At 45.5% G+C, this 15,190-nt stretch overlaps 2 protein-coding genes across 2 annotated transcripts in view; one reads left to right on the forward strand and one right to left on the reverse strand.

Annotated features, from left to right (window-relative positions):
• Positions 1-15,190, forward strand: part of mcph1 (microcephalin 1) — a 44,031-nt gene that overhangs the window by 22,586 nt on the left and 6,255 nt on the right.
• Positions 57-14,140, reverse strand: angpt2a (angiopoietin 2a; the record flags this gene model as incomplete). Its single annotated transcript, XM_084461469.1, has 9 exons — positions 57-217; positions 1,859-1,989; positions 3,036-3,202; positions 3,285-3,386; positions 4,239-4,366; positions 4,865-5,097; positions 6,017-6,138; positions 7,638-7,793; positions 13,865-14,140. 9 exons carry the CDS (start codon positions 14,138-14,140, stop codon positions 57-59), a joined length of 1,476 nt encoding a protein of 491 aa, XP_084317595.1.

Raw genomic sequence — 15,190 nt, forward strand, 5'->3', positions numbered from 1 at the left:
CTGTGAGAAGCAGGATTGTAGAAGAAAACTCTGCAGCTCCTGGTTCTAGATCAGTCTCAAAAGTCCACGGGTCGGATCATCATCGTGGTAGACCTGAGTGAGTAGCCAGAGCCTTTCCAGTAATACCATTTGATTCCGTTGAAGCGGTTGGAGTTCTGACCCTGTTGGAAATATATTCCGTTCAAGTTTGAAGGTCCGCAGGCGTCGAACCACCAACCTAGAAAAGTAAAACGCAGAGGGTGTGAGGCTGGTTGCATTGTTGTCTTAAGTTTGTTATTCTTGCACTTTGCCTCATGCTCTTAGTCACTTGTTTTAGAAAGGAGATGCACTTGAGAGTTCTGGCAAGTCGTAGGCTTTTCCTACGTTAAATGCAATTATTCTAAGTCGCCTTCGATAAAAGCGTCAGCTAAATGACTGTAATGTAAAGTAATTGTTTAGATTTAAGTGTCTACAGGGAATTGGGAAACAGCTTTCTACCTTAAAACATAGATGATTTGTATCACATCACGAGGACAGAATTGGCCTGTCGCTCTCCTGTTAATTGACCGGGGTCTGGGGTTGCTATTGTGTGGGTTGTAAGCTAGTCCGGGGTTGCTATTGTGTGGGTTGTAAGCTAGTCCGGGGTTGCTATTGTGTGGGTTGTAAGCTAGTCCGGGGTTGCTATTGTGTGGGTTGTAAGCTAGTCCGGGGTTGCTATTGTGTGGGTTGTAAGCTAGTCCAGAAAGCTCAACCCATCTCTTGGGACCGGGGAATAATGCTGTTATTATGCAGCTGGATATCCCCAACAAGTCGTTGAGGTGGAGGGATTCCTCCATGAGAGAGAGAGACCCCTCTGAGAGAGAGACCCCTCTGAGAGAGGAGCTTAGCCTCCACACTGACCCCGGAGACCCCCAAGCGGAAGGAGTTCCGACTCTGGAGCTCTAGCCTCAGAGAGCAGTCGGCTCTAGAGGCCGAGGAGAGGAGGAGGAGAGGAGGAGGAGAGGAGGAGGAGAGGGAGGACCTTTATTCTAAGCTCCAAGAGAAAGGAGAGAGAGAAAAAAACTGTAAGTTCCCAGACTATTAATGTCAGCCGTCGCAGGGGCCAAATTCCCAAATGAGCTGATCAGTGATTAACTCAGAGCTAATTTTGCTTGAGAGCCTTGACCCCGTCATAAAAAACACAAGGCGCCGTTTAACTTTCATGCGGATTTCTGGGGGAAGTGCCAAAGCTTCTGGGTATAGTGGGGAGGGGTAGAGTTGGGGGGTGGGGGGTGGGGGGGCGGTATAGTGGGGAGGGGTAGAGTTGGGGGGTGGGGGGGCGGTATAGTGGGGAGGGGTAGAGTTGGGGGGTGGGGGGGCGGTATAGTGGGGAGGGGTAGAGTTGGGGAGGGGTATAGTGGGGAGGGGTAGAGTTGGGGGGTGGGGTATAGTGGGGAGGGGTAGAGTTGGGGGGTGGGGTATAGTGGGGAGGGGTAGAGTTGGGGGGTGGGGGGGCGGTATAGTGGGGAGGGGTAGAGTTGGGGGGTGGGGTATAGTGGGGAGGGGTAGAGTTGGGGGGTGGGGGGGCGGTATAGTGGGGAGGGGTAGAGTTGGGGAGGGGTATAGTGGGGAGGGGTAGAGTTGGGGGGTGGGGGGGCGGTATAGTGGGGAGGGGTAGAGATGGGGGGTGGGGGGGCGGTATAGTGGGGAGGGGTAGAGTTGGGGGGTGGGGGGGCGGTATAGTGGGGAGGGGTAGAGTTGGGGGGTGGGGGGGGTTCAAGGCTGAGCAAAGCAGTTTTAAGTGAAACCTTTGGTGAAGGCTAGGATTGTCTTGATAGGAGCGAGACAGCTGTGAAAACAGGTGAATTTATTTTTCCCTCCACATAAACCTGTTGCTTACCTCCCGTGGTTAGTTGTGAGCATTTGCAAACACATTTGTCGTTGTCTGCATCCTTCGTGCTAAAATCACTTCCTGGCTGACCAAGGCTGCTGATTTTGCCTGCCGTTCCCGCGTAGCCTTTAAGGTGTATCCTGTAGAACGACAAGGGGAGAAATACAATGTGAGGAGGAAGTCCATGATTGCTGTTCCTCAAAAGACAAGGCTTAGGTAATGGAGGTTCTGTACTGTAGCCATGGTTCACTCGCTCAGAACACCAGAGGACCCGACGCTAACAGCCTCATATGTGAATTCCTCCATGTTGTGCTCTTAGCCTAGCCTTAGCCTTTCTCTGTGTGACTGCACTCTTAGCCTAGCCTTAGCCTTTCTCTGTGTGACTGCACTCTTAGCCTAGCCTGCGCCTTTCTCTGTGTGGCTGTGCCCTAATAATGGCATTGTGCTCTATGGAAAGCCAACAACACACTGGTCTTTGTAAATGTACTGATCCAAGAAAGTAAGGTTTTCATGACTTAAATATGTTAGCCCTGTTTCCTCATTTATCCTCTATTATGCAAGTGCAAGGTATGAATGCAATTTATAACGTGTCACCCTGTCTCTCAATTGTTTTGTAAAACATTGATTTGGAATAATTGATCTGGTCTGAATTAGATTAGTCATGCCCTGAGACTTAACAGACTGAACAAGCGAGTGTTTGAGTTTTCAAGGTCTGTGCTCAAATTGAAAGGACATATGGGTTCTCTCTTTGAAATCAGCTTATGTTCAGCAAAGAAAATGGAGGTCAGTGGTATTGTCCGAGGGTGCAGATTTAATGTTAAGGTATTTGAGGCATTTTTGTCTCCCATTTCCAAGTTTCACAGGTCCTAATAATTTCCAGATGACAAAATATTTGTTTTGGACTTCTGACAAGTTTTAAGACCCCCTCTCCTAAAACAAAATTGTTTATCAGTCAAAGTAAAAACGAATTTGCTTGTCATTCAAACATTTAACATTGTTTCTCCAATAATCTCCAGTTTCTCCAACAATCAATAGACATCAGAGACAGAGAAAGTAGCAGTTTGTTGCAGTAAACCATAATAATGGACTGGATTTGGCATTTTTCAACAATGGTACCATGTGGCTGTCATTCGGTACTCATTGGCTGACAGATTTTTCCAAACATTTCATGATCAGTAATACAAACCTGTAGTTTTGTGCCTCATTGCTGAGAGAAAACTGGTCAAATTGTGAGAAGGCAGAGTTGTCTTCCCAGTCTCGGAGCTGTATTCTCAAGGTATATTGCTGCTGATTGGTCAGTGTGGAGGCAAACTCGTTCCCCAGCCAGTATTCTCCAGAAGGTTCTCCAAACCCCTGTGCCGGGACATGAAACAGAATTAGCCTACACACATTATACCAGTCATCATGATCAGTCAAGTTTCACTTTACAACTCACCATTTTGTACTCCTTCCACGTACGGTGAAAGTCAACACGACCGTCAAAACGTTTTTGCAGCACCGTCCATCCGCCCCCCTCGGTCTCCATGTCGCAGTAAGCCTTTGGACAGCATAAAGGAGTTGCTTTAATGGATGTTGCTGATATTAGGCGCAGGTTGTTTTCACATGTAAGGAGTCTAGACTTTGACTGAGAACTTAACAAAAAGGCAGCCTTGTTTCATTTCGGTTCAAATGACCGTCAAGTTTCTGGGCAAAGTGGGATCGGCAGAGTCCAGCTTAAATTGTTGAAAAGTATCTAAGGAGATCCCTCTTCAAGCTCAGGCATGCACAAAAGCAGCCAGAGGCTAAGAACATTTTGATTTGCTCAATGCGTGTAGCAACCCAAAGGAAGTTCTACCATCACTAGATTTTTGTGTGCCTTATTTCTATGGAAGCACAATGTGTCAGCTGTGGGTGCCGGAGACTGTAAATATTTTATCAGTTGATCATCATGCTAGGTTACTGTTACTGGGCAGCACGGTGGCTCAGTGGTTAGCACTGTCGCCTCACAGCAAGAAGGTCCTGGGTTCGAATCCCGCTCGTTCCAGGTCCTTTCTGTGTAGAGTTTGCATGTTCTCCCCGTGCCTGCGTGGGTTCCCTCCGGGTACTCCAGCTTCCCCCACCATCATAAAGACATGCAACGTGTGAATGAATGTTGGTGGTGGTCGGAGGGGCCGTAGGCGCTGATTGGCAGCCACGCGTCTGTCAGTCTGCCCCAGGGCAGCTGTGGCTACAGATGAAGCTGACCACCACCATGACTGTGTCTGAATGAATACTGGACTCTGTAAAGCGCTCTGAGTATCATGAAGGGCGCTATATAAATCCAACTTGATTGATTGACTTAATTCATTATAGGGTATGTATAGCTGTATAAAACCCAATGTAAAAGCAGCGGGAGAGGTCTAAGCTGTACCTTGACCTCCTGTGTAGTGTTGGGCAGGGTCAGGGCGTAGACTCCGCTCTCTGTGTTCCCGGACTTATAGACCGCAGCACAGTCCATGTACGTGGAGGGGGTGTCCTGCATCATTGTAGGTTTGCTCACTGTGAAAAGAGACGGGGGGAAAAGTTTTGGGTTTGCTCACTGTGAACAGTCTTCTCGGGTCTCCCCAGTGTGGAACACAGAACATTAGAACATCCTTCCTTCTGCAGAACCAACGGTGACCAATCTGAAAACCTGCCTCTTCTATCAGTCCGCCTGACTTGATCAGCCAGAGTCACTGGGGCCAATGAGATGCTACTGAGCCCCCCCCATTACACACTGACTTTACAGGTCTTTGTGCACCCTCTAGTCTTTCACCAGTCTTGATTTTCAAGTGGGACACAAGAAACATAGACATCTTTTAATAAAACAAAACAAAACTCTCTATTAAAACTGAAACCAAATGCTTTGAAGTAATACCCCCCATATATGGGTGGGTATGAAATGCGCTATACAAATAAAGCTTTGATTGATTGATTGATTGATTGGTTGATTGGTTGATTGATTGCTTGATTGATTGATTGATTGATATAAGCTATATGACTGCAGTGGAAGCTCACCAGGGGGTGTGGAGATGGTGGAGATGAGGTGGTTCACCGTCTCCAGGAGCTCCTGCTGCTGCCGCTGCAGGGCGGAGTTGTTGGAGGAGGCGTGGAGGAGCTGCTGCTCCAGGCCCTGGATGACGGACGTCTGCCTCTGGATCAGCGCCGTCAGCTGGTCCTTCTCCTCCCGCTGGGTCTTAAGCTCCGCCTGCCGCCGGTCCTCCATCTCCCCCACGCGCTTCTCCAGGAAGCTGCACACACACCAGGGACCAGCTCACAACTAACCACAGCCATGATTGAGCCTGTTCAGACCCTACGAGGACAATCAGGATTTCCCGTAGAAACCGGGTTGTGATTCCCATAGAAACCGGGTTGTGATTCCCATAGAAACCGGGTTGTGATTCCCATAGTACAGGGCTGTGATTCCCATAGAAACCGGGTTGTGATTCCCATAGTACAGGGTTGTGATTCCCATAGTACAGGGTTGTGATTCCCATAGTACAGGGTTGTGATTCCCATAGTACAGGGTTGTGATTCCCATAGTACAGGGTTGTGATTCCCATAGTACAGGGTTGTGATTCCCATAGTACAGGGTTGTGATTCCCATAGTTCAGGGTTGTGATTCCCATAGTTCAGGGTGTGATTCCCATAGTACAGGGTTGTGATTCCCATAGTACAGGGTGTGATTCCCATAGTTCAGGGTGTGATTCCCATAGTTCAGGGTGTGATTCCCATAGTACAGGGCTGTGATTCCCATAGTACAGGGTTGTGATTCCCATAGTACAGGGTTGTGATTCCCATAGTACAGGGCTGTGATTCCCATAGAAACCGGGTTGTGATTCCCATAGTAACAGGGTTGTGATTCCCATAGTACAGGGTGTGATTCCCATAGAAACCGGGCTGTGATTCCCATAGTACAGGGTTGTGATTCCCATAGAAACAGGGTTGTGATTCCCATAGTACAGGGTGTGATTCCCATAGTACAGGGTTGTGATTCCCATAGTACAGGGTTGTGATTCCCATAGTTCAGGGTTGTGATTCCCATAGTACAGGGTTGTGATTGCGGTTGTAGCCTGGGGTTATTTGAAGTATGTCAGACTCGGAGTACAGCTTAGAGAGAGAAGAGAAAGCCTGTATGATATTAAATGCATAGCCATAGGGATATCTCACCTGTTTTTGTCATTCAGTTTGGTTATTTCATTTGTTTGGACAATTAGTTGTTTCTCCAGCTTTTCAGTGGACACGGAGTTCACAAGGAGTTGTCGTTCTAGTCGAGTTGTGTGATTTATTACCTAGAGAGGAAAGAGACAATTATTTCACACAGAAAACATCGGAGAAGTGTAGCTTTTAATTGCTCTGAGCCTCTTAAAGATTTAATTAAGTAATTATCTTATCCGGTTTTCTCGGAACTGCGCCCCCACAGGCTCTGCGAGAAAGTGCACTGTCGTACTGTCGTAACGTTAGCAGATTGTCTTTATTTTTCTGGCTTCAGTGATGTTTCGCTTCGGTTTCGCTTCGGTTTTCTCACCTCCACCATGATAACATTGAGCTAAAAAACGCATGATATCCATAGACGCCGGAATAGTTAGCTACTACTGTGTTGTTTAAGCACAACGTTGCGCATGCGCACATCGACTGAATGCTGCGTCCCGGGGGCGCGAGTTTTAAAAGGTAATAAATGTCAATGTATTATCTTTCTGAGTAGACTGTTTGGACGATTCAGCTTACTTTTAGTAAATCTACTTGGAGAATTGGCACCAGACATGTTTGTAAAGGTCCAAATATCGCGATGAATTGCTTTAAGTCAAATACTTGGCCCGAGCCTGAAGAAAGATCTTGAGGGATTTGCTTTTGTTTTCTCACAAGAACAGTTACTTTTAGTTTCAAAATCTGCCCTTCAGATACGTATTCTGTAATGGTTTCTGACATCTGTTTTCTTGTGTGTAATCTGTTATGCAAACAATTCCACAGTTCACAGACATTAGTTTGGATCAGTGATCCAAACCTGCCATAGAAAAATCAGTCAAGGTTCTCTCTTCTCATTGAAAAATATCACTGAGAAGTCTCCTCTCTTCCATGAAGTATGCCTCTTGTGTTTACAAGTGGGCTTCTCTTTACTCAGTCACAGTTTGAAGTGTAAACCCAATTTCTACCCTCACTCACTATTCTTCATGCGTAAGCACTGTTTGCAGTGCGCCTCACATTCTGAAGTGCACCCAGAACCGGTTGGAAAAATCTGTTTCATGACAGGAAAAAACAGAACAATCAAATTCCAATAAAGCCCAGATCTGTTGGAAGCGCGGGGCAAGGGATGTAGGTAGGGGTAGGGGCTTCTGAATGAACAGCCCCCATCATGTACTGAATGTCGCTTCACAGGCGGACCGTATTGAACTCCAGGGTCGACAACCTTGCCTCAGATTTCCCAGTTGGAATTTCCCAGTTGATTTCCCAGGAACTGAATTCAGCAAAAACCAGGGCCAATATGTTGTTTACATGAATCTCAGTTATGTGTCTACCGGTGGGGCTGGTGTTGATGGCGTTGAACAGACGGATGTCTGATTGTGACAAATTGATAGACCCTTTCTGTGGGAATACAATCGGCGTCAATAACAGGAAATGCTGTGTGATTCGTTCACATAAGGTCGGTGACCTTCCGATTGAGCAAAATACCGGCACTGGACTTTTTACAATTATTTCGTTTAACCCAGTATCATCAGTTATATACCGTTAATTTAGTTTATACCACCATATTTAATGTTGTGCTGTGGTTCAGTTGGATGAGTGTCCTCACCTGTGCTTCTACGTTGGTGAGTTTGCGCGTTTGTTCGGCAGTTTGACTCAGCAGGTTGGTTCCGATCTCGATCATGGCAGCCGAGTGGTTGTGGACGGCGCTCTGCTGCATTTGGACCATCTCCTGCTTCATGCTGTCCTGGATGTAGTTTTCCAGCTGCATTTGAAGAGGAGAGAGAGTTTTGGTCATCGAGACTGTGTAATGGTCAGTACCATGAGGCAGAGAAAGAGGAGTTGAGTTCATAAGTTAGGGGGATTGTTGGTGTACTGTGGACAGTGCCAATTTTTAAATTACTCCACAATTTATGTTCAAATTATTTCCATTAACGAAATGTGACACATTTGGGCCTACAGGCGAGGCTACCTCATTATGCCTCAGTCCTAAACTGGAGTTGGGATAGTAAAATAATATTGGTTTCTGTCAAAAAGTAGTTCTACTAGCATTGCTGTTGAGAATACAGTAGTTCTACTAGCATTGCCATTGAGAATACAGTAGTTCTACTAGCATTGCTGTTGAGAATACAGTAGTTCTACTAGCATTACCGTTGAGAATACACCCATCCCCCTCATCTCATCCCTACTTCTTATGACATGGAATCCTTTTAAGCATTGCAGTTTTGTTGTCATGGCGAGCTCTCTCCCCTTGACCCTAACCCCCAGAAGTCTCAGGGGAGGTACAAGTGGACTGAATTATCCAATGACAGCCAGACATGTTTGAAAAGTGTTTACATTACATGTTGAAGCCTCTAAAATTTGGGGCAGGAAGTTTAGTTTGCTTCTGTTGTTTGTCAGATAGGGTCAAAAATGGAGGACGAGGAATTTATTCCCGACATCCCCTCCTACAGAAAGAACGTGATGATCTACACATTGGAGCTGTTACACCTTTTTATTCCAGTCTTGTCAAATGTATGTGTTGGAGGGTGTGTTGGAGGGTATGCAAGATTTGTCAAAAATATATAATCTTAAAGAGGTAATCTCAAACTTTTCAGTTTTGTTATTTTGATGACATCTAAGGTAATTGCAGGTGTGGTTTTGGACCATATTTCCCAATAATCACATCGAAACAGAAGTGTCACTCCTGGCTAACCCCTAACCCTTCTGGCCGTCACAAAAGCATTTTCGCAGAAGTTAGAGCTTTATCTGTCTATGGGAAAAAATATTTTTTCCAGCGGATATCTTAGTTAATATACAAGACGATTGATCTAGGAAAGCAGTTTTGTGTTGTGATATTCCGTTTGGGAAATGCACGTGATTGCTGGCACACAATAGGCTAAGTGCACAGCGGAGGAGAGAGGGTTTGCCTTCTTCCTTTTACTGCACAACAAATAGCTACGGTAATAGCCGAGGTCTAAAACTAATGATTGGCCTGTCCAATATAAATCACAAGGCAGGTGAGTGGTCTCAGCCCACCTGCACATCTTGACAGTGGAGCAAAAAAAACAACTGCTTGACTTCAAGAATCCGTCGACTTAAGGGTCTCCGACTGATGATTCGACTCGTCAACTTCCACAGGGCAGCCCTAGATGCAAGACTTACATCTTACAATTACAAGAATTACTAATTACTATATCAAAAATGATTGTTCTAAAATGATCTAAATATTCATTCTTATGTTAGACAAACTTAGTCATGGCTAGCTAATTGCATTGTCATCCAGCATTCCGAAATCCACATCAACTGATCGACTGTAAATGTAAACTTTAAAATTTGATTATCACAACCTCTTGTTACACAAACTTGATAGAAGACCACAACTTAAAATGTTCACCTTTGTTTGTGCAGGAGACAAGTTTTTCGGGGGAATGTTGCCTCTAGGAGAATCATGATTGCTTGATGTTAGACTAGCTAGCAGCAATGCCAACGCAGTAAAAGAGGCTGCCAAAGCATCAGCTCCATCTATCCTCTCTGGCGGACCAAACACTGCTGTTTGATGTAAATGTGTCACTACCTGTGCGCAATTTTGGATTTCTGCTGGAAATATGCTGTAGAGTCCGGCACTAGGCTCTCAGAACTGCTAATGGAAAGGCTTTCATGAATGGAGGTGGCGCCTGCAGAAAATATTTAGTTGGGGGGGACAGATGGTAGCCAGGCTTCGCCAGACCCAATTTGCGGAAATGCGAAGGGTCTGGAAATTCTCCATTTATTTTTGATTTCCAAGAGGCGTTATCAACGGTCGCAGACCAAAATGCCTCTGGATGTACTTGGATAGACCTACAACCAGTCAGAGCAACAAAACGTGGGTTAGTTGTCGAAATGGGTATGGTCATCGTAAACCTGCACCATTAGATAAAAGGTTGTGATTGGTCCGACCAGGGGTTAAATTGGGCGGGGGCACATAGGTTCCCAAACGTCATCAGCGGGAGCTCAACCCCAGCACATCTATCATCAACATTTAAGTTATTTTTACATTTTTGCTCAGTCTTTATTGTTAAAAGAATGCAGCCATTTCATGTTCACCATTAAAATAAATCACAAGTCATTTTAGTTACTGTTTTTCCAAGTTTAAAATGTCGTCACTTTCACTGGCCCTGGGTACTCTTGACTTTCGCTCCGCTAGTCAGTCAGTCAGTCGTCAGATTAGAAGTGCTGTGAGCTCATGGCATGGGATAGGGAGCCCTCAGATTATTTTGAGTGAGTACACCTTGGGAGTTATGATATTCCGTTTAAACAATGTTTTCTCTAACAACAACAAGATTTTAGTCTGCCATGAATCACTGGCAAGCTATCCAGTTAGCTAACGTTAGCCAGCTAGATATACATTATCTAAATCAAGCTGCCTATCAGGGCATCACATCAGCCACGTTAGCTAGCTACATTACATATATAACAGTATAGTTTACCGTTAGCAAGTTGGCTAAATCATCCTATGCTGAACTCCTACTCAATGCAATGCAGAAACGATTTCCTTTCATCTCTTAAATTACATTATTTTAAAAGCTAAAACACAAATGAGATGGGGTGGAGTTAAAATGAGAAAACTTACAGATGCTTAAGGACTGAAATAAGTTATTATTTTAGCTAGTTAAATTAGTTTTAGGTAAAAGATGGGTAGATCATTAAAGTCTTGATATTTATGAAGCAGTATGAAGCACCACCATCACTGCTGCCACTCCCCGCACCCATGTGCACCCCTGCCAACCCCACTAACACAGCCCTCCCCCCCCCACACACACACATAACATCCCCTTTTTAACCCCTGGGCCCCAATATTTGGTCGGGTGTAAATCAGTTGGGATTGCCAGTAATGTGGCGCTCTTGTTGGGGTGTAGGCTGAATCATTAGAATCATGCTACCTCAACTGGCAACAGATAGTAGCGAAACTGATATTTATATAAAATGTTGGAGATTACTTTCATATATTTACTACTCACCATCTGACAATATTGCTTTCCTCTTATAAACACAGGCTTTTAAACATGGCTGTGGTCTCTTATCTACCTGTCAGAACTGCCAGATTTAGAGCAAATCCAATCATGAGGTCCTTTCCTGCATTGAGTTCCTGAGCGGCAATCAGGTCCCAAGCCTGGTAAACAGGATGGCAGTGATGAGTGACATGTTGCATCCTCTATGAAAACACGGCTGTAATGCGTGCAGGAAACAGCGTCATTCCACTGTCTTTTTGATATACTGTATGTTTGCATACACAGTAGCTCAGTTTACTTCAGATTTACCATCAAGGTTACCCTTTAATATATTTTTCTTCCCATGCTAACGAATGTCGAAGCCCTCCACAGCTGCAATTAGCGCTAATTTAGTTTGCCTTCCTCTACTGACCTGTGGTGCCCGTGGTCTGGCGCAGAGGGGCACGTGGAGGGTGGAAGTGTGTCATCAGAGCTGCGAGTGTGGACGACATTCCGTCGATGGCCAGTGATCTAATCAGTTGTTTACTCCTCTCCTCCTTCCTCTAAGGATTCCACGAGGAACGCTTGTTTGTGCTTCCCGTTCACACGGACGCGTGACAGTGTGACGCATTGTTTTTGAGTCTTCTGCCAGGTTTCCTCCTGTGTCCCACAAGAGAAGGGTTTGGAGGTGCTACTTCACACTATGCAGTACTTCTGGTTGGTTAGTACACTAAGATGTCCTCTGTTCTTTATGGAAGGTCTTGCATGGGCCTATTTAGAGGAAGAGGAACAACTTGTCCTTCAATGCAAATAATCTTCAGACAGCTGCGTGTCTTTTTCACGAATCTTGTGATGTTGAAATTATCATCATTAGTCTTTAGAGTGATGCATACAATCACCTTCAGTTTTACCAGGAGACTATATTCGCCTTTGCATATGACCTGCATATTTTAATTCAATTGGATGGGCTTCTTTCCTGAACAGAGAAATTACACTCACAAACCCTGTTATTCACTGCCATTGAAGTCATTCCCAGAATTCCTTGTACATTGCAGCCACCTTTCGAAGACTTTGATACCGCTCTGACCAAAGCATGAAGAAACTCAAAGCTTAGCACCCGCTGACCTCATCTGTGGAGCGATTCAGGGTTTGTTTTATGCTCAGGAGATGGGAGTCGTGTGATCCGGCTGTGAGTTGTCTTGTCAGAGCTCCATAGTCCTGGTCATTAATCAACCTCTAAAGAGCGAGAGCAGAGGGAGCCAGAGCCCTCCATCCTTTCACACAAGCGACGCCTCGGCAACTCTGAAAGGGAACCACACATCTCTCATCTGGGCACCTGTGTTGAGTCTTTGTCGCTCTCTGGCCCTCTCACCCACTCAGAGCCATCATAGCTCCGTCTCTCAAGCACATTTCTCCTTTAAAGACTCTTAAAGGCTCCCTCTGCTTCTGTCCTCCATTCCTGAATGAGTGAGGGGAGAGTAAATGTCTCCTTGGGACATAGTAGAACAACGTCACCATTCATCTGACGATGTGACGATACAGGGCTAAATCTCAGGTCTCTTAACCACACTAAGAAAGCCTGTAATGCTATACTAAATCGTATAAAATCACATTTTCGCCTCACAAGATGTAGTCAACATTTGCATCATTCCTCCTCGGCTTCTCTTATCCTTCTCAGCTCCATTCGAAGGAGCAGATTGTCAGAGTGGAAGTAGTACCTTTCTTTATTCACTTCTTAATCTCCGAGAGGCTCACAGCACCTGACAAGTGTATCCCGAAAGGATGGCTAATTATAGCTGTAGAAACACCAGTTTCTAGTATTCAAGTTAAGAATACTCATGCTCACAAGATAGTCTCCATGCACTTTTATTGACGTTTACATTAGAGACCTTTTCAAGATCGATTGAAGGGCCACTCACACTGGTAAAAACAGATCTGTATTGGTCTGCTACAGACCACATGTGGGGGTGAAAGCTGGCAGACCATTCGAGTCTAGGATTCAGCTCAGCAGACCTGCTGTGGAGTTGGTCTGTACTTGTAGTGGGCTGTTGTGGATTAATTAAAAACAATAGGTATAGGTACTGCATTTGTAATGCGCTCCCCATCCAGTTGTTACACTGGCCCGGAGCGCCATTCACACACCAATGGCGGCAGCTGCCATGCAAGGCGCTTGCCTGCTCATTGGGAGCAATTTGGGGTTCAGTGTCTTGCCCAAGGACACTTCGACAGGTAGTCAGGAGGAGCCGGGATTCGAACCACCGACCCTACGATCACTGAACGACCCGCTCTACCAACTGAGCTATACCGCCGCCCCAATAAGCATCTGTTGCTGAGCACCTCAAGTTAACTCCTAACAACTTTAACATACCCTCATCATCATAACTAAGGGGAGTGTTTTGAATGTTTTGAAAGCAAAAAGGACAGAGGTCCCTAGATGCAGATTGATGTGAAACCAGTCCACCCAAATCATCGTGGTCTTGTGTGAACGGCCCTCTAAACGACATAATTAAGCCACTGTTGAGTGACCTCGTAAATATAATTTTTGGTAATAAGTTTGCTCTTGAATTAAAACACTCATTCAATATAGGTCCTGGTGACTACTGTGTCATCACGCACCTCAACAGTGTTCTCTGAGGCAAGACCCCAAGTTTCCTCCCTATTGAGAAGCTGTTGCATGTGGTCCAAACAGACGACCTCACCGTTAGGGTTAGGGTTAGCTGTTACATGTGGTCCAAACAGACGACCTCACCTTTAGGGTAAGGGTTAGCTGTTGCATGTGGTCCAAACAGACGACCTCACCGTTAGGGTTAGCTGTTGCATGTGGTCCAAACAGACAACCTCCCCGTTAGGGTTAGCTGTTGCATGTGGTCCAAACAGACCTCCTCACCTTCAGAAGCCACTGCGTGTTGTTTTGCATGATGCTCTCTAGCTGCTCCAGCCTCTGGACCGAGTCATCGTAGTCCGCCGGGTCGTCCTTCTGAACCAGGTTGGAGTAGGCGCTGCTGGGGTTCCGGCAGTTGTCTTGCTCGGGCAAGAGGAAGGTGTAGCTACACGGGCCATTCTGGATCTGATACTGTCTCTTACCGGCTGTGTCTGAGGACTTCCTGTACCCTTCCCCCTGGACAAAGCAGCCACTCAGGACAAGCAAGCCAACGTAAAACATCTGCATGTTACAAGTTAATGAAAAATATTTTTTTAAGAAAGTAATCCAAAAAGTTTAACAACTCTCTTTTCTAAAAAAAAAAAAAAAAAAAAAAATTCACTTGAGACTTAGATCTAGATTTGAATAAATCTGTGTGTGGTATGTCCATGTGCAGACACAATCCTCTGGCAGTTCTTCAACTTCTTTGATATGCTACGGACAGCGTGTCATTCCTGGAGGTTACCCAGACCGAGTGCATCCCCTCTTCACCGAGCACACAGCCTCTTAGTGGAGTAGCTGGCCCTCCGATAGGACAGCTGTGGGAGTAGAGGAAGAGGCTCCTCCCACTGCCCTGCCTGTGGCCAGTTACAGAGAGTCAGTCAGAGTCTAAGAGGAGCCAAGAGGAAGCGCTCCACACATCCACTCACACTCAGGAGCAGATGCACTAATTAATAACTAAATAAACTAATAACACTGGCCACCGATGTTTGTTCTTTACACCTAAGAAAGGGAGAGAGGGAATGAGAGAAAGGAATAGGAAGAGGCAATGCTTAATTTGTGTTTTCTTACAAGTCGTTGGGCTGGATATTTATTCAGGAACCAGCTGCCTGCTTCAAAAAAGTTACGTTTGCCATGTCCATCTCTAACCCATAGTAAATCTGAGAAGAGGCCTAGAAATGTCACTCATTCCATTCAGAAGTGTTTGCTTCTCGTACAAAGAGACATTAGCCCCTATTTCCTGTCACTCGCCCCCCAGACTGAGGCTGGATCTGGACCTTGTTACGTATTCAGGCTGAGATGCCGTGTTTACAGACGGTCAGGAGAATATCTGGGTGGATGTCTGGAGAACATTAATACAGTTCATCCTTCCCACTTCATGTCAAGATGCTAAATCTCCATTAATGCAACTTAAAAATAGACTGGTCTTGGCTGAACACAGCCCTGCTGGCTGTGGCCGATCGGGGAGAGAATGCAGCTTTGCCTTTGCATTTTTTCACGTGGGAATGAATGAATCGTTCTTATTGAGTCAAACTGTAGATCAGCTGTGAGCCAGATTTTTCATACTACTGT

The sequence above is a fragment of the Borostomias antarcticus genome (genome assembly GCF_949987555.1).
Source record: "Borostomias antarcticus genome assembly, chromosome: 2".
NCBI lineage: Eukaryota > Metazoa > Chordata > Actinopteri > Stomiiformes > Stomiidae > Borostomias > Borostomias antarcticus.